General features: G+C 39.5%; 1 protein-coding gene across 1 annotated transcript in view; it reads right to left on the bottom strand.

The window, feature by feature from the left end:
* The window catches only part of CPT1A (carnitine palmitoyltransferase 1A), an 849,468-nt gene that overhangs the window by 536,697 nt on the left and 286,435 nt on the right, over positions 1 to 26,336 (bottom strand). Inside the window, exon 6 of the mRNA XM_044067299.1 lies at positions 11,787 to 11,924. Within this exon, the coding sequence (XP_043923234.1) occupies positions 11,787 to 11,924 (138 nt within the window). The remainder of the gene's footprint in view (positions 1 to 11,786; positions 11,925 to 26,336) is intronic.

Raw genomic sequence — 26,336 nt, 5'->3', positions numbered from 1 at the left:
CCTCCTTCTTTGGCCAGGAGCATATCCAACGCAGTTAGATTCTGCCATGCCACCTGTAAAGTGGCCTCCAGTTGTTCGGCAATTCCTTTCAATGCATCTTTGGTATAGTTCACAAAACGCTGCTGGTTATAGTAAATGTAGTTGATCCAGTCCACATTCTTATTGGGTTGAATCCAGACAAAGATGGATGTAAAACAAGCTACTATTTGGTTTATTGCTTTGTATTCATCAGGTACACCTCTTGGTACGCCAATGCTATCGATGTAGACACCATTATCGAAAGATTGCTTCGGTGCCTCTCTTTTTCTCCTACTCAACCACTTCGGCTTTATTTCAAGTTCTCTTACGAAATTGCTTGCTGGAACTGGGAAAATGTAGAATGGCAGAATTAACTTTACAAGTGCACAAGTTCCCTTCCAGGGAATCGTAAGCCTTGATCTGAGTTTGTTGTCTCCACATAACCACCATACGTCTGCTAAACTATGAGTTTGGTTCTCCAGAAATGGATTCCCATTGCCATTCACAGTAACATTGCAATAGTTCTGTCCCATATTGCCATAATTTTTCCCTGTGCCATCTCTGGAAATGCACATATACGAACCTGGATAGGAAATCGCTGCAGGCGGTTTCTCAACTTTGCTTATGACTGGAAAACACTGAGTTTCATCTTTGCATTTATCTTCAGTTTTGTTGAAGAATAATTTCAACAGACATGTTAGGTTACCTTCATCTTGCATCAGTGGGACTGTTGCTAATTGCTGTTTACCTTCAGCACAAGAAATACAGTTCTCACGATGTGCTTCTCGGGTACTATATCTAACCCAATATAACCATTCATTATGGTGTACGAATCCCGTCTTGAGTAACAATTGTTCTTCTTTTGTGAAGGCAAAATCTGCTTTATTTGTAGCATTCTTAAGGCTTTGTACTTTAAGTTGGAGGGCCCCCAAAGGATCAGTTCTAGTTGGAAGAGACACTCCGATTCCATAAACTCCTGAATCACTTTCTTGTGGCGACACAATGGTTATAGTAACTACTCCGATACCTTGGAAATGCACAATTTCTATTCTTTGTTGCCTGCTTTTATCTTTCTCTGGTATCACTGCACCACTTGTTTCCCATCCATTCACATCTGTTGACCACCAAACACTTGACCAGGACGTACAGTCTCTATTGCACAAGTATTTTGCACGAGTCAAGAAATTATTATTGTTCCATTTAGAACAGTCCAAAATTCCTTCACAAAGTTTCAGCTTAAACACAGTAGTAACACCTGTTTGCATTTGCAGCACCGCCATTCCTTTTTCTCTTGCAACTGTTCCTTCTGGTATGGACATATTTACTTTCGCCACCAAAATCATCATAATGTGACAGTTCAAGTACCAGTTGAACATGGCCATCCTCCCTAAGGACTACCTCGCGCCGTTGGTTTCTTCACTGGGTTTGAGACGAACTAACCCCTATTGGGCTAATCCCCCTTTGTAGCCAGACTTTGCGCTCAGAGGTCCGGTTGAGTTTGACCAATATCAATGGCAGAAGGAAGAGCCTCGAGTTTTTTACAGTGGGTGATATGAATCCACAAAGTCCTCTCAGCGATCTTTACAGCCGTAGGTGTCGAGATAAGTACTTGTATGGGCCTTCCCACCTGGGGGATGACCAATTCTTTCTCTTCACAATTCGGATCCACACCCAGTCCCCGGGTGCCATGCTTAACAAGGTTTCATTTCTGGAATCTGCAAAGGAGTCATTGGTTACAAGAGATTTGACATTTAGCAGCTTCTTCATATAATCCGCTAGATCCTCACCCCCCTCACGTTCCGCTGGCAACAATCCTTGCCACTGCGGGACGTAATATGGTCTCCCAAACAAAAGTTCAAATGGTGTAAGTCCTTTGTAGGAAGGTGAGATTCGCATGTACAGGAGTGCCAACGGAAGGCACGCAGTCCATGACCTATGTGTTTCTGCCATTAGTTTGCAGAGCTTACTCTTCAAGACACCATTGTGTCTTTCCACCATTCCAGCTAATTGGGGATGGTAAGCACAATGATTTTTGAGATCAATTTGAAACACTTGACCCAATTTCTGAACAATCCGGTTAACAAAATGAGACCCATTATCACTGTAAATGCGTCTTGGTAGGCCAAATCGGGGAATTATTTCTGTAGTCAAAAGCTTTGCTACTGTTTGTGCATTCGGATGCTTCACTGGAAAAGCTTCTACCCATTTAGAAGAAGCATCAATAATGACCAAACAGAACCTTTTTCCCTCTGAGGGTGTCAATTCAATAAAGTCCATACAGAGTGTATGGAATGGATACGGAGGGGTAGGGAATTCCTGCTGAGACTTTTTAACTCCCCCCCCCCCCCCCGAGCATGATACTTTGCACATAATAAACAAGATAAACAAAATTGCTTTGCATAAGTTGAAAACCCTTTACACCAAAACACCTTAGACACTATTTGAATCATCGTCTGTACTCCTACATGGGCAGGTCCATGGCTAAACAATGCCACATACCTAAAAAGGTTTGAGGGTAATACTATTTTGCCATCTGATGCCCTATACAACCCACTCTGTTGAGTGATACCATATTTTACCCAACGACATTTTTCCTTCTGTGTCGTCAATGTTTGCATTACTTTTAGTGTTTCTAAGAGGTGTCCGGGCTCCAAATCATTATCATGTAAAAGCAAATAATTTTCTTGAGCTGCCTTTTTTGCAGCCATATCAGCAAGGGCATTTCCCCTGGAGACAGGATCTTTTCTGTTGGTATGTGCGGAACATTTACATATCGCTATCTGAAGTGGTAGTTGCACTGCATCTAACAACTGTAAAATTAAATCGTTGTGATTTATTGGTTTGCCTGTCGCAGTAACCATTCCACTATTCTTCCATAGTTGAGTGAAAACATGTACAGTGGAGAAAGCATATTGACTATCTGTATAAATTGTCACTTTTTTACCCTCCCCTAAGGTACAAGCTTGAGTCAAAGCCACCAACTCAGCTGCCTGTGCAAAATAAATGTTTGACAATCCTTTTGCCTCCAAAACTTCAGTTTCTGTGGTGACAGCATACCCTACTAGTGTTTTTCCTACAGTGTCTTTCTTTGCTGATCCGTCTACAAACAAAACAAGATCAGAATCTATCAACGGAATATCCGTTAAATCTGGTTGGGGAAGTACTTTGTCATGAATGCTCTCTAAACAAACGTGTGGAGTACCTTCTTCTGGAGTCGGCAAAAGTGTCGCCGGATTAATAGTAGTACATCTTTCAATGGTCATATGAGGCTGTGTCAGCAGCACTGTCATACACGACAAATGTCGACTAGGAGATAAAAAGGTTATCTTATCTTGCAAAATGAATGTGGAACCCGCAATTGTAATGGGTGAAACAAAACTAATAATGCTGAGGCTTGTACTGCCATGGCAGCCGCCACCACAGCTTGAACACAATGCGGCAATGCCCTTGCAACAGGATCTAATCTGGAGGAGTAGAAAGCTATCGGCCTCTGTTTATCCCCATGTACTTGTACCAGAACCAAAGTCATATATCCTCCCTTACAATCAACCATTTGTACAAACGGCTTAGAATAGTTTGGAAAACCCAAAAGAGAGGATCCTGCTATCAATTGCTTAATTCTAATAAATGCCTGTATTGCCTTATTTGTCCACTGTATATTATTCTTAGCCGCCATTGGAGTATCATAGATCAGTGCGGTCAATGGCCCTACTTCCTCAGCATAGTTAGGGATCCAGCTTCTACAAAAATTAGTCACACCTAAAAAGGACATCATCTCCCGCTTAGTCGTAGGCATAGGTGCCTCAAGAATTGCTTGTTTTCTTTTGTTCTCCAATTGTCTACCTGCCTGCGAAATTAAATGACCCAAGTATTTTACTTGTGCTTTCCACAATTGTAGCTTTTCTTTATTTACCTTATGTCCTTGCTCAGCTAAAAAACTAAGAAGGGCAGCAGCCATTTCTTGTGCGAATATTGTTGGACTCTCACAATAGCCCTGTGGCAATCTGGTGTAGGTGTATCTTTTACCTTGATAAGTGAATGCAAACCAAAATCTACTCTACTTATGTAGTGGTATGGAGAAAAAGGCATTGCTTATATCTATGACAGAAAAACATCTGTGCTGAGGTAATAAATCATTAAGTAATGTATAGGGGTCAGGGACCACCGGTGCTCTTGGGATCACAGCCGAATTAACTGCTTGTAAATCCTGAACCAACCTCCATGACCCATCCGGTTTCTTTACAGGAAACAACGGAGTATTGCAGGGTGAATCTGGGCATTCAACAAGAATTCCTACCTGTTTTAGCTGCTCAATGACTGGCTTAATTCCTTCTTCTGCTTGTTTACTTAGCGGGTATTGGTGCTTACGAGGTCTAAAACCTGACTTTGGAGTTATACAAACTTCACTTGCTGTTTTCATCATTCCTACATCCCCTTTACCTTTTGACCATAAATCTACAGGTAAGGTACTTAACGCACTATCTTCCTCTTGAGTTAGGAGGCTTTGTCATGCCATTTCTGTTTTGTCATCCCTGAGGTGCACACTTGGTTGTGCCCAAGTCACCCAATTTAATCTTTGTACCTGGATCTGTTGATCCTTCAACAGACTTTTGGACATAGTGTCCCAATTTGTTACCTTTTTCGCCAAATCTACCCAATGTGTCCCCACCGCTTTAGTAATTGAAATATGTGGGCTATAACCTGAGCGATATAAAGAACTCATTTCCTTGGTCAAAGCACAGGTCACTACTGTATTACCTTGCTTATCCCAAAACATATCATTCAAAATTATCCTTGCACATTTGTGCCTAAAGAATTCTTTTTCAAATTCTTTATCCAGACCAGGGGCCTGTCTGTAATACATAGTACAATGTAAGTGCGCCGCAACTTGTGGTGACCCGCTCCAAGATTTATTTAAAGCTAGATTGATCAAATCTGTATCAACCCTCCCCGGCCCGTTTGAAATCAAGTCCTGGCTGCTATACCAGTAAAACAAGTCTTGTACTCCTTGTACCACCAAGCCATCCACTAACCTTTTCGCCTCAATGCCTTTAGGTGTGGGAATTGCCGCTATTCCAAACAAATGCATCAAATCTCTTCCCAGCAAATTAACTGGACAAACTTTCGATATAATTACCCTACACCTAACAGTTTGGTTCGTTCGCGGATCTGTGAACAATAGAGGATGAGACAGTGGTTCCTTATAGATTTTCCCGTTTGCCGCTTTCACAAGGACAAACTCATCTATTTCGCAGTTCGGGGGTAGAACTGCTGGACCCAAAAGTGTACACGATGCACCTGAATCACATAAAAACTCCACTTTCTGTCCCTCAACCAATCATGGGTTTTTGATCCAGATGCATAGCAATACCCAAATGTGCCAGGTTTATGACTTAACAGTCACAACCCCGCCCTTCCTTAATTTCCTGGGTGTCCTGACATTCATCGCAAAGAGTGTCTGCCTCATCATCATCACAATCATTCTCGCTTTCTTCTTCTCTACAATAATCACAATAATGAATTTGGCACCTTCCTTTACTATCATATAGTCATGCGGAGCCCTTGTTCGTAAGCTGTGGGGGATGTTGCCACTCTTCGCAGTCGGCAGCAAAGTGCCCACATCTATCGCATTTAAAACATTCTCCACGTTTTAACCTCCCCTCATACTCCTCTGAATGTCCACCCTGTTTATACGACATGTCCCATTTCGGGCCCCCACGTCTTTGTCCGCCACCACGGCGCCCTTGCCCCCTTTAGTCCAGTACCTAAAATAAACCACCATCATCCCCTACTGCTAACACTTGTACTTTCTTTTTCTTTTTTAAATTGAAATGTCGCTCAGCATGCCGTGCATATTCAAACAAAGGTTGCAGTCTACATGTTCTGTGATCAACCATATGCTTAGTTATAAAACTATTTATCGGAGCCTTACAACCTTTAAGAAAAGCGTTTTTCAATTGCTGTTCGTACAGACTATCAGCAGTCTGATCCTGCGGAATCATCATTCCGCAATGGTTATTGAACACTTCTGTCAATCTTACAATATAGTGATCTACAGATTCATTATCATTTTGGATGCACTGATTTATTACTGTCCAATCTGCTCTTGGACGCCACTTATCAGAAATTCTCTTCAACAGATCAGTGACTTGCGTGTCTAACACCCCAGAATTATGCTTTAATGTAGTGCCGTCATCTGCCTTACATGTCCAACCACCACAAACTAAGTGCCAATCTGGACCCAGGATTTGTCGCACTACTTGTTCTACTTCTAAACCATTTAGATGATAACTTAAACGCATACCAACTATGTCCTCAGAAAACTTTTGAAAATTAACCTTGGGATGAGGAATACCATCCGTAGCTCGTTTTACATCCTCTCTAGCCCAGGGACGATAAACTAAAATAGTTGGCTCTTGTCCAACATACCCTGCTTGTGGGTTTGCAACTTGTATTAAGGGAAGGGCTTCTGAGTTGTCAGAAAGTTTAATGGCCCAACGTCCTTGCCCTGCTGGTCCCGACCTTAACTGCATAGGTTGGTCTATCTGTTGCAAAGCAACCTTGGGTACTACGGGAATTTGCAGGTAAATTGGAGGGGTCACAACGTTTCCTTGAGCAGCCAATAACCCACCCTGCTGTACAGATCCCACATCTTCAGACTGACATTGAGGCGGTTCTGCCGGTACAACAGCAGCAATTTCCCCATACGGTGGGGCAGTTGCCTGCCTTTGTACCGCACAAACTGTATGCTCATCCTCCTTATCTAAAAATAAAGCTACTTTTCCACTTGGCACCAGTGATCCCTTTTGATTTATTTTTTTTCTTTTTCCTGGCACTGTTTTTCTTTTATAGCTCGTTTATTTGCCTCTTCTAACCATTTTTGTGCTTGGGGAAATCCCAATTGTCTTTGTTTTTTGGTTCTAGTTCCCGCATCTCTTTTCAAATCTCTAACCAATTTTGCACAGGCATTCTTATTCAGTGTACCATCAAAATCATATCTCGACTTCCACTTTTTCAAAAATTTAACATTATTTTTGTTTAAACCTTTCATATACTTAGCATCAACATTTAAACAGGCATCACTCTCATACTTGCAGCAACTCGAACCCATGTTTCCCCTAGATTTCTTATTTTACCTTTCCTTTTTTTTTCTCAGGTATTTAGGACTGTATCAAAATTATTTTACAGGGCTTATTATAAAATGGGACTATCTTAACGGGTGACCCTAACAAAATAATCTTAACAAGTAATCCTACCCATCCTTAACTAAAAATAAAACCTTGTCGACAAGATTAAATTAAATTAAAAGAAATTTATTTTTCATCCTACCTGAACCAGATGAGACTCGGTTTCCTCTTTTCATTCAGAAACCATCCTTTAGATAGGGATCAGAGAGCGGCCGGCCTCTTCTCAACGACAAATCAGTCTGAGGACTTTCAGTCGAGGGAATCTTAAGATGAGAAACCCTCACCTGCACAGGTTTTTTGGTCTCTCTGTTGGTCTGATCCGTATCTTCGTAGAGGTTTCCGGTCCGAAGGACCAAAATGTCAGAAGAAAAAATTCAAACGAGTCGCATCTGCCTCAGGTGATGAATTTTCCTTTATTAGCAGCTAACCAGATTACACAGCATGTTGGCCAAGATGCCCGGTCTAGACTGATCTGATCTCCTCTGATCTGATCAACTTGTTTACTGACATCAACTTTTATACTGCAAGCAAAACAACTTTTTGTTACATTTCTGACCGTTGACAGTTGGCTATGAAAAACATATAGGATAAACATGTTTATCACAAATTACCTCAAAACCACAGCTAGTACAGAATGTTCAAGAAGTACAAAATGTTCAGTTCAACAACGGTAGCTCAAATTTTCCAGGACACACAGCCTGCCCCAGTAAATTAACTCGTACTCGGCCGTGCGTACTTATCCCAGGCTTCACTGAGCTATAACCAAATCTCTCTATTCTGAAATGCAGAAAACCAATATCATTCAGGTTCATAAGCAATGCTGCATTTTGTTCACAGATGAGGTTCATCTTTGATAGGCATATCGCAATAAATAACATGTTCATTTTGCAAGAACAGGAAAAAGACAAATAACAGTATGTTTTTAAAACCTTTTCTCTTAACATTACCAAACAGGGAAGCAAGCCTCAACTTTTGTATCTGCTGCCATACAAGTTGGCAGAGATGGAACCAGCAGTCCTTAAGTATGCTGTCTGGCAGATTCCTAGCTATACAGTTAACCGCCCCCTTTTCAAAGTCACTGAGAACCATATCTGGCTTCAGTAGCAGTTGGTAATCATCACACAGTTGTACAACAGATTTCCAGAAGTGATCGTAGCACTCCTCAGTCTTAGACGGCAATATGCCATACAAAACAGGGATAACCTTGCCCTCAGTGGTTCCTGACATACTGCAGTGACTAGTGTATACTTGCCTGCACTCTCTAGTGCTAATGGGAAATGTTCCATCGACCAGTATGAATTCTGACTCACAGAGCAATCTTAGGTTACCTTCAGTTGCCAGTATCACTATGTACACTGATGTACTGCCTATATGTGAATGATGCACAATAAATGTTCCATTTTTAATAGGCAACATATCTGCTGTGAGTTGAGTGAGGGACTCCAGCATGCTCATGATGGACATCCTGTTATTATGGTGTGTCCTACGTGCTGTCTGCTTCACGGCATCTGTATTTGGCAGACTATTCACCACATCAGTAGATGTGCCTGCAAGAACTTCGCTTACTACTCTACACGGGTCTTCCATAGTCTGCTCTTCTCCTGATTGCCTGCTGCACCTTCCTCTCTTCCTGCTGCACTATGTCAGGCCAGTGAAAATGTGAAGTACTTTTCAATAACTTCTCACCCTCCAGACATTCCTCTGAAATACAATGTCCCTTACACCTGTCACTGTTCTTCCTGGTACAGCACCAGTACCTCCTCTTGTCTGTACATTTCTCCAGGTAGTACTGGTAGCCATCCACACTAAGCATCTTCCTACCCTTCTGGGTTACCAATGTCCGATAGACTGTACCAACTGTACCAGTAGACTCTGTAACTGCTGTTTGCTTTGACATCCTGTCAGCTCACCACCTGAACTACAATGGACTTATTAGCGAGTTGCTCATAACACAGCTCTCAGGTGATACAGAAGGTATGATGCAGAATGTTACTGGTTCTGAAATTCCTAATAAATGTATATGTAGGAGGTTTAGCTATGCAATACACACATAACTACAACTAGGGTTAACACATGTCCCGGTTTGAGAGTAACAGTCCCTGTTTGGACAGTACTGTAATGCAAATAAAGGGTGATATAGGCATATTTACTGCATTGAACAGTACAACTATCCATTATATACTCTGTAATACTTGCACAGAACAGTTGTTCTGTATATGAAACACATACATGTAATAAGACACAGGTGCAGCAAGCAGAATGCGACTAGATTAAGCATTCATTTAGCCGTACAAATGGAGGTATGTCTATTGTAATGGACATAGTTTCGTCATGGCATTCGCACATTTACAGTCGTAACACACTAGACACGAGTTGGACAGTGGCTAAGGTGGAAATCCTATCCTACAACACGACTATACAGTATAACAGCCATCACATAGCGTGCGCTACATTTCACATAACCTCTTCAAGACAGTTGCATAAATTACCTGAACAGTTTTAATGTTTTGCAAGCAGTAATTAACATATACATTCCATCATAGTACTGTCTAGTAATATGCTATGCACATTCACATTTCCATAACAGCATGGCTGGTACAGCAAGTCAATAATGCACACAGCTGCTTGACTGACATGGAGAAGTCTGTTCATGGCTACCACCTTCATTGTGACCCTTTACAGATTGCTACAGGAGCCAATATTACATCAAGTTTGCTATACTAACAGCTACTTCAACTTCACTATATATTCTCTATAATGACAATTCTATCGCAACATGCAGAGTTTTTGAGCATAACATTGACGTTTTTCCCAATTAGCAACACACTAACTTGATAGTTACACTTTACTTACCATTTACTTGTACTCACTATATTATCGGGAATTAAAACATCCGCACTTACAAACTACTGTTTTGAGCATTGATGTGGGTGTTTAAATTAAAGGCGTTGATGTTTTCCGACGTCACTTCCTTGATTCAAGCTCAAAAGGGTGTTACAGCGATGTTTACATATACGATTACTATTGTGCGAATGCACATAGTATTTTGAGTTATTAAATTCAACATTTCAATGTTCTACAAACTTATTTTCGATGTGTGTGTGTATATGTTTATATATATATATATATATATATATATATATATATATATATATATATATATATACACACACACACACACACATACATATACATATGCATGGGTCTACTTTAAAACGACTTGCAAATCATTGAGACAAACGTTGAAACTTCAGAATGCCGAACTCCCGGAATGTCGCAATTTAACTGCAGGAAACTAACCACTTGGCCACCATGGGGAGCTTTGCCCTGTTCTCCATTGTTCTGTAATCTCGAAGTTGGCATATTTAGTTGGGGGTGGGGGGGTGCAGCCCCCCACATTGGTGGGTTTATTTTGCTTCTGTTCATACTGTACTCATTCGTGGCCCAGTGGTTAGTTTCCCAGAGTGAAATTTCAATGTTCCGGCAGTTCGGCATTCTAAAGTTTCAGCACTGCTGCATCAATGATTTGCAAGTTGATGTTCTAGTAAGTCAATGTTTTAAAGTAGACCCATATAATATCTGTATCTTTATCTACACATGTATTACTACTAATAAAAAGGGATACAGCACATATGAGTATGTGTCACTACACTGAGCAGTAAAATGTATGAACTTCTGAAAACTCCTTGAACTTCATTTCAATGGGGGAAAAAACATAAAACATTGTTTTTATTGTGGGGGGGGCTCCTGCACTCCCTGCTAATTATATATATATACCAACTTTGAGATTGCTCTACAGTGGGGAAAAGGCAAACTCCCCTATCACCAATATTCACAATCTTGCACAGAAAACAAGTTGGCAATGTTCGATCAGCTGATTTTCTCTCAGCTTTGCCAGCTTGTTTTCTGTACGATAATCACAAAATTTGACCTCCCTCAATGATACCCACACATTTCTACACTAGGTGTAAAGCCACAATCAAAACTGTATTATCTTGGATATAAAGTTATATCCATTACAAACTGAAGAGAAAGATAAAACTAAAACTAAGGATGAAGTTGTAAGGGGGGCTATACTAGCCTGAATCTTCAAAACATCTACCCTTACACACCTTTTTAGAGGTAGGTTTTTGTAGTGAATGAAAGGATTTAAGGTCTTTTGTATTCTTGCCTTTATCAGGCAACAAATTCCATGAGGCTGGTGCTATTTTATAAAGGACACTTGCACCTCTCGTCCTGAAGAGATGAAAGGGACAGATATTGCTGCAGTTACCCAGATGGTCAGCAAACGCAGGTAAGCCATTATAAAAAATAAATACATAAATAAAATTAATTCAGTCTACCACACATGACAGCGGAGGACATCCAGAAGAGAATGACAAACTACCTAGAAATAAAGTGATCAAACCATGCAGGATCAGTCAGCGTAAAACAAAACTGTAACTGAAAATCTTAAACATGAATGATTTTGAATGCTACATCAGGATATTAAATCTCTTCATGACATCTGGAACAGTTAATCATTTTTCAATTATGGCAGGTTTCAAAACAATTTTAAAAAGCACTTCCAATTCTACTTACATAGTTTGTGGCCCACCATGACTTTAGTTTTAAATACCACTGTAATTTGGGTCCCAGATTCTTCTCAAAGTCTTTTGCAAGACCTTCCATTCTTTTAAATTCCTGATCATCCATGAGTGGCCTCACTGATTCTAGGTACTAAAGTTAATAGAATAAACAGGTTAATGTTAATAAGAATGCAGTACGTGAAAATACAGGTAACTTTAATGTACAGGAAGAGTAACAAACATTACCTCTTTCCATATATAAAAACAAATGCATATATATTATATATACATATTATATCTGTATATACATATTTTACATATATATATATATATATATACATATATATATAGCTAGATAGATACATATATCTATATCTATATATATATCTATATATATATATATATATATATATATATATATATATATATCTACATACATATATATCTATATATTTACACACGCACGGATCCGCTTCTAAATCTTGAAAGCTCATAATTTTGAAATTCAAACTACTGAAGCCAAAATCTTGAAAGTTCAAAATACCGAAAACTCAAAATACTGAATTTCATAATATTGAAAAAACAGAGTACACCGACACTTACAAATAAGAAAAGATATTACTCTTCTTCAACTACTTGCCCCCCTGCACCCCATGTGGGGGGCTGCACTCCCCCAATCTCCCTGCTACTTCAACTCAAACTCCAAGATTGTACTTTATACACTAAGATGAGTTATGTTGTGGTATAGCAAATTAAAAGGGAACATGACTAAGGTTACAGCAGGCACTCATGAAGCACGTAATGGTATGTTCATAGGTTGGTACTAGGCTATCGGCCCTAGGGCCTATACAAGCCTAGCCATAACAATTCCCTGGCTGTTACTTCCCACACTATTTACATCCCTGGACCCCTGTCTAGCAGAGAGACTGATGTGATCCCAGGGGTGAATTTCCTTTCTCCCATCCAATCGTCAAGGTTCCTTTTGAAAAGGGCCAAAGAGGCGCTCTGCTTGACATGTATGGGCAGTCTATTCCAGAGTCTGGGGAGTCTCTGGATCAGGAACCTATCCCTCCAGCATGTTTTGTTTATTGTGATGACAAGGTTTAGATCCCTGGAGCATGTGGCACTGAGGGACTGGAATTTCTTTAAGTATAGCATGTCCAATGGCTCTGGGTTTGACATGGCCTTGTATGTTAAACAGAGATTGCCTCTGAGTAGACGGTATGCGAAAGAGTATAGCTGGAGTTTTTTACAGTGGTCAGTGTAAGGCATCTGCTTTAGGTCTGTGATTCTTTTAGTGAGGTATTTCTGTGGCCTTTCCAGTTGTTGCAGATGTCTTGAGAGGTACTTACCAAACGGGGCGTTGCATTCTATAATGGGTCTAATGAAGGATGAGTACAGTGGGACAATGACCACCTTTTTTCTGGATGAAAAGCCCCTTAGTGATGAGGTGTGCCAAATAGATGGATTTCCTGACTGTTGTGGCAATGTGGTTATTGAAGGTATGACCATTATCCACCTGTGTCCCTATCACTCTTTTAGTGTTTAGTGTACTGCCACCTATGTGGTAATTTATGGGTACATGTTTTTTTCCAAAGGGGTAACTATACATTTCTTGGCATTGAGCTTGAGGCAATGGCTCTGGCACCAAGCATCTGTTTCTGTAAGGGCCTTTTGTAGAGTATCCACATCATCTGGGGATTCAATAATGGCTCCCAGTTTGCAGTCATCTGCGAACTTTGTTAGTCAGAGTCCCTTAGCATTCGCCTGTACTTCAGAGAAGGAGATGCCAAACAAGAGCGGTCCCAGGACTGAACCCTGAGGTACTCCACTTGTCACTTGTTTGGAGCTGGATTTGGAGTCGGCTACTTTTACAGTGTGGGTTCTGTCAGTACGCCAGTTGGCAACCCATCAAGTGAAGTAGGGATTAATGCCAAGCTTAGTAAGTCTATACATGATTCCAGAGTGGGGGATGGTGTCAAAGGCCTTGGCAAGGTCCAGACAGGCTGTGTGGACCACCTTACCCTCGTCCACGGCTCTGGAGACTGATTTGAAGAAGTCAATCAGATTCAGGAGACAAGATTGTCCCTTCACAAACCCAAACTGTAATTAATTATGTTATTTATTAATTTAATAAGTAATTGAATAATTGAAAATTGAGTGTGTTAATTGATTTTAGGGGGGAGTGTATATAAGAAATGTGATTGTGTAGAGTAGTTGTTCTGAAGAAGTCTGTATAATAAAGACGAAACCTAGGTAAACTATCATCAGCGTTATTTGTATTAGTTAATACTTGGTGGACTTGCAGTTCCTGGTATCAAGCTGGTCTGGTTCTTGTTGGAGTGATAGTTCGTGTAGAGTGCATTCTCAGTTTCTTTGGTTGTCTGTGGATGTCATGGAGAATCTGGAGTCCCACTCAGGTATTATGGAATTGCTTGGTCGTATCAATCAGCAGCTGTCCGAGCATATGGCGCAGATAAAATTATTAGTAGACCAGCAACAGTCAGTGAATGTGAGTCAAGGATTGGGAAGTTTGGGTATTCCATTGACTCAACTCACGCCTAATATAAGTGCCTCCGGAACGGGCTCGAATGAGGCGAATGGGGGTAGAACTGGTAACAACAATGTTTCTAATAAAGAAAGTTTGGATAAGATGCAATGGAAAATTAATAACTTTAACTTTCAACAAGATGTTAACAACAAAAAAAGGGTATGTTTAAAAAGACTAATTTGACTTTAGCGGAGCGTATCAAAGATTTTGAAAAAAAGTTGTTTAATATGAAAAAGTTGCAAATGGAGAATGGTTATTTGCATAGGAATATTGAATTGGGGCTGGTACCACAAGGTTTACATTCCTGGAGATATCCGAATGGTATCGAAGGTAAAAATGACATGATTGAAGAAGTACATCAATTATTTGATCGGACAGGGCTAGAATTGATGAAAATTATGATTAAATATAATGATCAAGTAATAGCTCGCCAAATGAATGAATTAGAGGAAGAAAATGACATTATTTTGGGTGATTTGAACTTTGACTATTATCAAACTAACTATACGAACATGTTAACCAGCAGTGATTCGAGTTGTGCTGTGATATATCAAAGGAAATTACATAAAATCGTAAGGGACACTGATGAATATCAAAACAAAAGGGTTTATCCATTGTCTAAGGGTAACCAAAGTTACCGAAAAACGACAGCCAATGAGGATGCGCGAGTGGCACAGGAAGTGATGATGCAACAGAAGAATACAATTACAATTTCGAACAGAGTGAATTCCCTTTAGAAGGTGGGCCCAGGCGTTCGGAGAGGTTGCGAAAGCACGAGCAGAATGGGCAGCAACAGAAAAGGGATGAGAATCAGGATTACTATCGGCAAGGGGCGAAACCAAAAAAGTGGAATTATCCACCAAAATTCAGCAGCAGTCATCAAGCGGGATGGAAGTAGATGAATTGATGGATTCATTATTAGAAGTAAGTGTTTATTCTGTTGCTGATTTTCCTGTTGACTGTGACAACGATGGGTCTGGAGAACTTGGTATATTAAATTGTTCCTGTCTACAGGCAAACAGTATCGAAACAGGAACAAATGAGACTGTTATTAACCAGCAACTTGTATGTTTTGATACTGTGGACATTAATGACAGTTTTTCAAATGAAGTTGACTTTTCGTTGTTCTATAATGCACAACAAATAATTAATATGAGTGGTACAGAAACAACATGTATAGATCTTATAAGTGTAGTGGATGATGTGAAATTGCGAGAAGTGTTGAATATTACTGATACCATACAAGGGCGGAAAACATTTCATTATTCAGTAACCCACATATAGTCTCCAATGTGTATGGAGACTATAAAGTATACAATTATTCGAGTAAAAAATTTGGTGAGGAGTATGATGAATTGTTGTCAAAAGGGGTTACATTTATTCCAGGCAGGAGGGGAAAATTAACAGATTTTTTGATATATTTAACAATGTTAACAAGGAAAATGAACATTAAGATGTGGTTTATGTACAATTAGGTGCAAAATGAGAATATGTTGAGAAAACCGAGTAAATTTAATCCGCCTTCAAATGCAATGGTAGCCCTTTATGAAAAGGCATGTGAATTGGATATAAGGGAGTACATGGAAAAAAGAAAAAAATTCACAGTATTTGATGGTATTAATAATTTAAGCAAAGAAGAAGAGAAGTTATTGAGTGATCTTACAAGTGACAGAAGTCTTCGATTTATGAAGCCAGATAAAGGCAACGGCATGGTAATAACGGACAAGAACGATTATATAGATTATATGTTCAATATGTTAACTAATGATACATATGAAGAAAGTAACTTAAATGAAATTCATATAGTATATTTAAAAATAGATTTTATGGTAGAAGATTTATTAATTCAGGGGCAGATAGATGAGACTGAGTACTATTACTTGAAAAATGAACACCCTATGGTTAGTAACGTATTTGGTATACCAAAATTACACAAAGGGTTGAATGACATTAAATTTAGGCCCATAGTTGACAGACAGCAAAATGAGCAAAACATGTTTTATCAGTAAGTATCTTGATTTCCATTTGCAGAGATGTTTAAAAAAATTGAGTATATAACAAAGGACTCCTGGCACTTTTTAGAAAAGTTAAAAATAGTAAAAATGAGTGATCACACTATACTGCTCACTATTGATGTGTGCAATTTATTTTCAGTCATTCCTAACGAGACTGGTTTGGATTGGCTGGAAAATCAGTAAGTTAAAACTGGTATGTATGAGCAAGATCGTATAAATGTATTTACCACTCTTATGGAAATAGTATTAAAAAATAATTTCATATTTTTTGAAGGTCATTATTATAAACAGATCACTGGGGTAGCAATGGGGGCTGCTTGTGCTCCCATTTATGCCAATTATATAATGTCCTTCTGGGAACAAGTCTGTGTGTTCACCAGTGAATATAATAAGTATATTCAGCAATATACTCATTTTTTGGACGATATATTTGTGGATTGGGAAGGGGGTACTGAGAACATGGAAGCTTTCATACATTGCATAAACCATACAGTTGACTTTTTCAGGTTCACTTTTGAGTATAGTAAAATTGAGGTGTCATATTTAGATGTTAAATTAAAAGTGGACCAGTCTAAAAAATGTCTGACATCTGGAATATATAGAAAATCCACTTTTTCAAATTCATATTTAAACTACAAGAGCTGGCATCCTAATCAACAAAAAAAAGCAATAGTAAAAGGTCAAATGGTTAGGGCTGCCAGGATGGTAAGTGAATATCAGGAATTTCTTAAAGTGGAGTTCATAAGAAATATGTTCATTAGACAGGGTTATCCAGTTTTATTATGTGACTCCATAAAGGATGAAATTATATGCAAAAGGAATACTGGTGGTTACGTGGCAATACTAAAGAATAATGAGAATGTAAAAGTGAATATATCAGCAGTAACAAAAAATATTAGAAATGATAAAAGGGATACGACAGAGCAGATATTTTTTATAACTACATATAATTATGATGCTGATTATATAGTGAACATTATACAGAAAAATTGGAGATTATTAAAATTAGATAGTAATGTATGGGACAAATTAGGGAAGGCACTTAAAAATGTGTTTAGGAAAGGGAAGTCTTTCAAACAATTATTAGACATGGGATGTCAGTCTAGTACCAATAATAATCAGACAAATAGAGTAAAAGGAAATTTCAAATGTGGAAGATGTAGTACATGTAAACATATTTTAACTACTGGCCAAAAAATTACCGCGGGGGACGTACCCATAAATATTTCTGGACACTTTGAGTGTTATAGTAAAAATGTAGTTTACATAGGGAAATGTGTTCATTGCTCTGCCTTCTATATAGGGAAAATGTATAGAAGTATACAGGAGAGAATAAGTGAACATATTTTAGATATTAAGCATATGAGGAATACTAACGCCTTGGTTAGACATATTGAGCAATACCCAGGACATGATTTTAAGTTTTGTACAATACAGCAAATTAAGAAGGACACTCTGGATGCTGTCCTGGATGTACATTTGGATATATGTGAAATGAAATGGCAACTGAGGCTGGATGCCACGGTTTTTCTGGGTATTAATGAAAATATAAGTATAGCTCTTATTTTAAAATTAAAACATATTTTAGGGTGAAGTAAATTGTATATTGTTGATGTATTTAAGAGATACATTAACATATATATTTTTTATTTTAATTTTATTAAATTTATTCATGGTATTGTCATTGTAATTTTTAAAAGAAGTCTTAAAAAAGTTTTTAAGAAAGTTCTTTTAGTACATTATATTAATTTATGATGCACTATTCAGTGTATAAATGTAAGTAATTAATTATGTTATTTATTAATTTAATAAGTAATTGAATAATTGGAAATTGAGTGTGTTAATTGATTTTAGGGGGGGAGTGTATATAAGAAATGTGATTGTGTAGAGTAGTTGTTCTGAAGAAGTCTGTATAATAAAGATGAAACCTAGGTAAACTATCGTCAGCGTTATTTGTATTAGTTAATACTTGGTGGACTTGCAGTTCCTGGTATCGAGCTGGTCTGGTTCTTGTTGGAGTGACAGTATATATATATATATATATATATATATATATATATATATATATATATAGAGAGAGAGAGAGAGAGATTCACTTAAAAATCACAAAAGTCCGAAACATCAAATGTCATATGATCAATGTTTCAGAATATTAAAACTCCAAAACAAATCAAAAATAAAAAAAAAAAACAACATTTCTGCAGGGAGCAAGTCCCCCTGCGCCCACCCCCACCACCACTACTTAAGTATACAAACTCCGAGAATGCACTACAGTGAAGAAAAGGGAAATCCCCATTCTGTGCTGTACGCAGATCTCCATTCAGAATTTAGAAGTTCTAAAACTTCGACCATATGGTCTCGACCATATGAAATTCAAGGTTTTAGGATTTTGAGATTCTGAAGAGGACCTATATATATATATATATATATATATATATATATATATATATATATATATATATATATATATACACCCACACACACCCACACACACACACACACACACACACACACACACACACACACACACACACACATTTATATCTATATGCATAATGTTTAAAAATCCTGGAGTAACAGAAGATTTGTTGTGCTGTAGGCAACAGTAATAATATAGGGTATACACTTAAAGGCTGTTGTCTAGCAAAGAAAGTAAAGACAAAGGCTTCCTTCCAAGTGTGACATCACAAAATGGTGAAAAAAGTAAGAGCTGCTTCATATCTAATATGTACTGCAAGGCCAAAACTAAAACAATAACAGATATGTATAATAAATAACAAGCAAGATTACTAGCACAGCACTGCATATGTAGCCTGTGTTATGGAATTCAGATCCACCATGGATCTCACCGCACTGCACTGGTTTAAGACTTGATAAATACATTAGTTGTCCCAGCTCTGAGATGATAAAGTTCCGATTCTGACTCAGAGGACCCGAGTTTCATTAGTGTCTTAGAAACTGGATGAGCTGGGTGGGGAGTTTGACAGGAATGAGCAGCAGACATCTGCTCATCTATCCTGGCAGACAGAAAAGTGGCTCTGCTTAACTTATTATCACCTTCCAAGTGGAATCTGGTGTGGTGGTCAAAGTTGCTTGAAAAAGAAGGGGATGCAGGCTTTGTGCTTCCAAGTTGGTGACGCCTTCATTGCTATATATGTGACAGTATGCATGCATCTGGGAAAGATTTAGCTCCCTTGAAGTGATGCAGCCTCTCGGAGGAGGTGTTTAGAGCTTGAAATCAAGAAATGCCTGAATGTCTGCTTTAATTGGCCCACGGAGAGATTAGGGAAGTGGCAGCAATGGGTGGTTTGTCAGTCATTTGCTGGTCTTTAAGGCTGTGGAAGAGGTTCATTGTTGAAATAAGGCCTCTCTTGTGGGTTCTTGGGCTGCCAGTTGGGATGGTCTGTGGTACGGGGCTTGCAAACTGCTCAGCCCAGCAGCTGATGGTCTGCAGATTGTTGGGGTAAAGCAGCTTTCATGTCTGCCTGGAGGATTTTGCCCTCCAGTTCAATCACACCTGAGTGTAAATAGCCAACGTAGTCACTGATAGGGAATGAATGGGTGCTGCTCATGAGAGAGAGACTGAATGGTCAGCAAACAAGGAGCCAAAAAGCATACAGAAAAATAAACACTAGTTTACCCTTACAGCAGACAGAAGGCCTGAGCTGAGATCTCATTGCATAGTGTGCACAAGCAGTACATCCACCCCCAGATACTATAAAATAGCGGTCATGTTTACAAGCTCCCTTTCTTTCCTTCCATGACATGTTCACTGCCTAAGCTTCTCCTCTTCTTCCCATATACAAACAATGCTTTCTCATCATTAAGAGGTATCCTCTCCTAGCTTCTGTTAATTTATTGGCTGTTTTTTCTACAGAAGCACCCTCTCCTACCTCCCATTAACTTAAATGTTTGTTCTTTTACTTATTTTATTTAAATGGGTAAGTCCATTAGACACAATTACCTCTTTTTCAGCAATGACTCTGGCTCTCTGTCTTGTTACCTTACTTGCTTACAATTACATAACATGTAAATGGAAGCTTAAGCAATCAACCCCAGAACTACAGGATGAAACTCCTTGCCAATTCAAAGCTTTAATTCTCTGCAGTACACTCCCACTTTAGGGGAACCCCACACTAATACCACCCACTACTTTAGCAAAAATTCACAGGCTATGGGAACTCCTTCCAGCTCTGCCACTTAATGAAACAACAGTGGTAAGTCTATAAAATGTTATAATACACCCTACTTACAAGTTGCATACCACAGCTACTATGGCATGCGTAGTATAAGATGGCATCACTTGGTGGTTGTTAGATCAGTCTGAAACCTGAGCTAGGAGCAGGTACTGATGAAGTGCCTAGAAGCACAGCTGTCCAACATCCTGCGCCATTAGCCAACAACAAAGTTTTGCAGGGTTAGCAGAGGTGAATAGGGGAAGTGCAAGGGTCATTATTCGAGGTAATCTATAAAAATAAATATAAATAAAATAAAAAAGCTAGCAAAGTGCTCTTTAGCCCCTCCTTTTCAGAGTCTAATTTTTACTTTAATACAGAATTCCTGAAATTTCATGTAATTTGCTGTGTTATATTCTACTATACATAGCAAAATGGTGTAAGTCCTTGTCACTAGTTTGAGCTATATAACAGTACAGGCATTAGTGTGAAAATGTTCAACGCCTGGAATCTCAGTCCAAGCTTAAATGCTTGAGGAAAGACTGAACCACTGTCAAGTGACTGTTGTAAATTTACACAAACACATTCTTGAAGCAGACAGTGGAAACAGCCACGTTTGCTGGAGTGTCCTTTGATGTCACAGGGCATGGATGGTTTACGGTCTGATAGCAAAAAAAAAAAAAAGATTCAGACAGCAATCGACATGGACAGGGTTTACTTAGCAGCTTTGAAGCCCTCCTTAACTGAAGCTTTGTTGTTAAAGTCATACATTCTCCAAGTAAAACATGAGCCAACGATGCATACAAGATGGTCTAAGGCCATTCTATTTCCTGAATTCTGACTCGGGAAGAAAATGTGGAGAAAAAATTCTTAAAACATCTTTAAAGATACCAAATTGTTTTGAATATCCAAATAAGGCCCCCCATAAAGCAGGCTATGCAACTCCAAGATCCTACAAGTAGAGGTAATAGCCACAAAAAACAGCAACTTACATGAGAAAAGCTTTGGCTCTACTAAGCCATCGGCTGGGGGTAGGGGAATCAGTCTTTTTGATCACGAAGTTCAGATATGATAGTGAATAAAGACGTTTCAGCGGCAAGCAAAAATATGGTCTTTTTAAAGAATTGCTTCAAAGAACCTGTGTCTACATGTTCTGATATAATACTTTGATTATGGAATAAGTCATACCTAAATTATTCAAGTATCTGAGGTAAGGGAGAACCTTCTGCAAACTCAAATCAGGAGATGACAAATGATTTTCTGCTCTTCCTGACTTTATATCATTTGTTCTCAACTTTCGCACCTTTTCTCTTATTTTTTACTCACCGATACTCCCTCTTCACTTCTTTATAACATATCCTCCCACCCCAAAACCAGTATGACCACTGGACTGCTACAAGGACCTCTCTACCACCCCTACATTTAAGTTCAGATTACAGCCCCCCAGAACATGCCCACCAAACAAGGGAAGCCAACTTCAGGGAAGAGGTTAAAAGCCCTCTGACATTTTTGTGCATGAAATGAAAGGGACCTTATGTAGCGTTATTCTTGGCAGCTACTGAGGAAACTCCAGCCCACTCCTCCAATCTCTCTGATAGCTGGCTATTCCTGCAATACCATGGCCATATCTCTCAACTGTCCCTGATTTTTCAGGGACATCCCTGATTTTGACTCAAATTTTAGCTCTGTCCCTCTTAATCCCTCTTAACACTGGTGCAGTTTGGACAACAGGTGGTGAATTATACTTAATAAATAATGACAATAATTAAAAGCTGAATACTTATTTTACTTCAGGAAACGTATATTAATTCACATCCTATAATTTTGTTAATGTCTCAAGTTACTAGAACTAATATTTTAAAAGTGTCCCTGATTTTTTATAGATTTGTCGTGGATTCTGTTGAGATTTGTCCCTGATTGGTCGAGAACTATAACCAGGGCTCTGCACCCCCAGCCAGAGGGCTCTCACTTCCATCAGGCCCCACTTCTCAGTCTGCGATCCATTAAACAGACATGTGGCATTCAGCACAGGATCTTTATTTTACTTGTTTAACATTTGTTAAACAGGAAGGTAGGTGGTCTACAGACAATCTCAGCCATGACCAAGGACACCTAGGCAACGGGGAATACAATACATGGAGCAATTTAGCACAGCCAATCAACCATGTTTTGGGTTGTAGGAGAAGCAAGAGTCCCTGGAGAAACCACTGCAGATGTGTGGGTAACATGCAAACTCCACACATACACAAAGTAAAGAAAGAACCCCAGACCATACAGCTATTAGTCAGAGATTTTATTCTCTGGTGAAAGGTTGTTATCCATGGTGCTTCACTTTTGGATACTTCTGATTCAGGGCAGGACAGGACTAGAACTGTTGCATTTGCTATTGCTGGCTCATTTGCCACCCTGGCATGTAAATAGCTGAATGGGTGGCCCTGGTCCATGGCCCACTACAAGACCTACACTATAATACAAACAATACAAATAAAATTGCCAAAGATTCAAAAGACAACCACAAGGCATTCTATAGCTATGTCAAGAATCTAAATGGCAATGCTCAGATCTGCTCTGAGCTACAACAGAATGGCATTAAATATACTGATCCCAAGGATATTGCCAATATCCTGGCAGATCGAGTCAGTGTCAACTTCACTGTCCTCTCACCCCCTAAAGGGCCCATATCAATACCGAAAGACTGCCAAATTCAGGTAATAACTGCCACACAGGTAAAAAAAAAACACTCTCCAAAGCTAAGAATACAGCATCCATGGGACCAGATGACATCCCAGGCTGTGTACTACATGAACTACAAAATGAACTGGCACCTCAACTAAGTGTCATGTTTAATCATAGCTTCACCTCAGGCTTTGTGCCCATTGAGTGGCGCACAGCTACAGTTATCCCACTCCACAAGGTGGGATCCACTTTGGATCCTGGGAACTACCTTCCCATCAGTCTGACAAGCCTGATCTGCAAGGCCATGGAACGTATTATCATGGAACTTATAAACAAAGACATTGGCAACCTTCAAACACTGGACCCCAAGTTTGGGATTGTGAAGGGCCAATCTTGTCTCCTGAACCTGACTGACTTCTTCAAATCGGTCTCCAAAGCTGTGGACAAGGGTAAGGTGGTCCACACAGCCTATTTGGACCTCGCCAAGGCCTTTGACACCATCCCTCACTCTGGAATCATAGATAAACTTAGTATGCTGGGCATTAATCCCCATGTCACTCGATGGGTTGCCAACTGGCTTAATGACAGAATCCACACTGTAAAAGTAGCAGACTTCAAAATCCAGCTCCGCACAAGTGACAAGTGGAGTACCTCAGGGTTCAGTCCTGGGACCGCTCTTGTTTGGCATCTACTTCTCTGAAGTACAGGCCAACACTAAGGGACTCTGGCTAACAAAAGTTTGTAGATGACTGCAAACTGGGAGCCATTATTGAATCTCCAAATGATGCGAATATTTTACAAAAGGGCCTTACAGAAACAGATGCTTGGTGCCAGAGCCATGGGCTCAAGCTCAATGCCAAGAAATGTATAGTTATTCCCTTTGGGAAAAAATATGTACCTGTGAATTATCACATAGGTGGCAGTACACAAAACACTGAAAGAGTGATAAGAGACTTAGGGACACAGATGGACAGTGGTCTCACCTTCGATAACCACATCGCCACAACAGTCAGGAAATCCTTCTATGTGGTATACCTCATCACAAAGGGCTTTTCATCCAGAAAAAAGGAGGTCATTGTCCCACTGTACTCTCTCCCTCATTAGACCCATTAGAGAATACAATGCCCAGTTTGGTATGTACCTCTCAAGACATCTGCAACAACTGGAAAGGCTGCTGAAATACCTCACTAAAAGAATCACAGGCCTAAAGCAGATGCCCTATGCTGACCATCTAAAAAAACTCCACCTATACTCTGTCGCATATCGTCTACTCAGAGGCGATCTCTGCTTAACATACAAGGCCATGTCAAACCCAGAGCTGCTGGACATGCTACACTTAAAGAAATCCTAATCCCTCAGAGACGCATGCTCCAGGGATCTAAACCTTGTCATCACAATGAACAAAACTTGCTGGAGGGATAGGTTCCTGACCCAGAGAATCCCCAAACTCTAGAATTGGCTGCCCATACAGGTCAAGCAGAGCACCTCTTTGGCCCTCTTCAAAAGTAACCTTGATAACTGGATGGGAGATAGGAAATTCATCCCAGGGATCACACTAGTCACCCTGCTAGACAGGGGTCCAGGGAAGTAAATACTGTGGGAAGAAACAGCCAGGGAATTGTTATGGCTAGGCTTGTATAGGCCCTAGGGCCAATAGCCTAGTATCAACCTATGAACAAGTGCATACTGCCCTTTTTGTTCACATAGCATGCCAAGGACTGTTTGTCCAAGGCTGGATGGTTAAGGGCTTAACTTCCATACTACAAGGATGACAAGTTCTGCCCTTAGCTCACGCCAGTTTATGTACAATGCCCGCTCCTACATACACCACACCCAGAAGGAGTTCATGTGGACTCCTCAACTTACAAGTGAAGCATATGGCATCAGGACCTGTGGCACACTTCATGACACAAAGGGTACTTCCACAATGAGACTGGATAGTACAGTGCTCTACTCCAGAGGACAGTAACATGGGGTCTGATACCAAGAGAAGGTCCACAAGAGTATGACAGCACTCCGTGTACTGACACCTCACCATGCAGTCGTGCATCCTCATGGCAAAACATGGTGAAAAAAAAAAAGGCATAGAGGCTGCTGAAATGCATAAAGGAAGTGTGGACTTGGAAAAGAAAAACAAATTGGATACAATGTAATATTTATGCAGAAAAGAAAGTTGTGCTAACCAATATGACCACGGCTGCTCCAGAAACGTTTGAAGACTTATGGGGAAAAGACATCCAGACATGGTATATTTCATAAAGGAAAACAAAAGAAAACAGAAATGGAACGTACATGGAAGCAAAATGTTTAGAGAGGCAGAAAAGTAACAAACAGAAATTGAAGTTAAAGATTGTCTAACATAACGAAAATAAAGCATATATTGTATACAGTCTGTGCAGCACTGATCTCTGTAAAATCACATCTATTTCCTAGGCAAAAAAATTAAATTAGCCTTTACATTTGGATGTCTATGTGATGATTCTTGCTGACTCGTTATCCTTATATCAATGAAGCTCCTACACTATATGTTTCCTGGTGCATCAGAAAAAGATTCTGCCTCACAAAGATTACTAGCCTTACACGGTATAACCATATTCAACCAGTGTATGATATAGAGTTGTATAATTATATTCAAATCAAATTAAAGGTGTACAATTATATAACTGTTTGTGTTTTAAATTTCTGAATCTGACCTGTAAGTCCAGGTTGAGACTTTGGACCAGTTCATTCACCTGGTTAACAAACAGTAAGTAAATAAACTAAAAATAAACTGAATAGTGAAGGGTTTAGTGTTGTGACTCTGATACAGGCAATATCACAACATTATGAGTCAATGAATCCCCAACAAATGGGCAACAGACAGAACAGGACACTTTTATAAAAGATAAGCCATAGAGTAAAATCCTTGAACCTTCTGCAGGTATCTTGGTTAAAATTCCAGAGGATTGCACAGCAAGGGGAACGGCAAGATAAAGACAGCAAAGAGGACACACTCTCAGTCTTCAAGGAACAGTAAGGCCTGCCTGATTTAACAAAAATTGGCAGACATTTATTTATATATGTGTGTGTGTGTGTGTGTGTGTGTGTGTGTGTGTGTGTGTGTGTGTGGGTGTGTGTGTGGGTGTGTGTGTGTGTGTGTGTTTATC

Source organism: Protopterus annectens, chromosome 3.part1 (assembly GCF_019279795.1).
Source record: "Protopterus annectens isolate FY-2018-M chromosome 3.part1, PAN1.0, whole genome shotgun sequence".
In the NCBI taxonomy this organism is placed as follows: domain Eukaryota; kingdom Metazoa; phylum Chordata; order Ceratodontiformes; family Protopteridae; genus Protopterus; species Protopterus annectens.
Note: the sequence above shows the minus strand (reverse complement) of the source record. Positions and strands in the feature narration are given on the sequence as shown.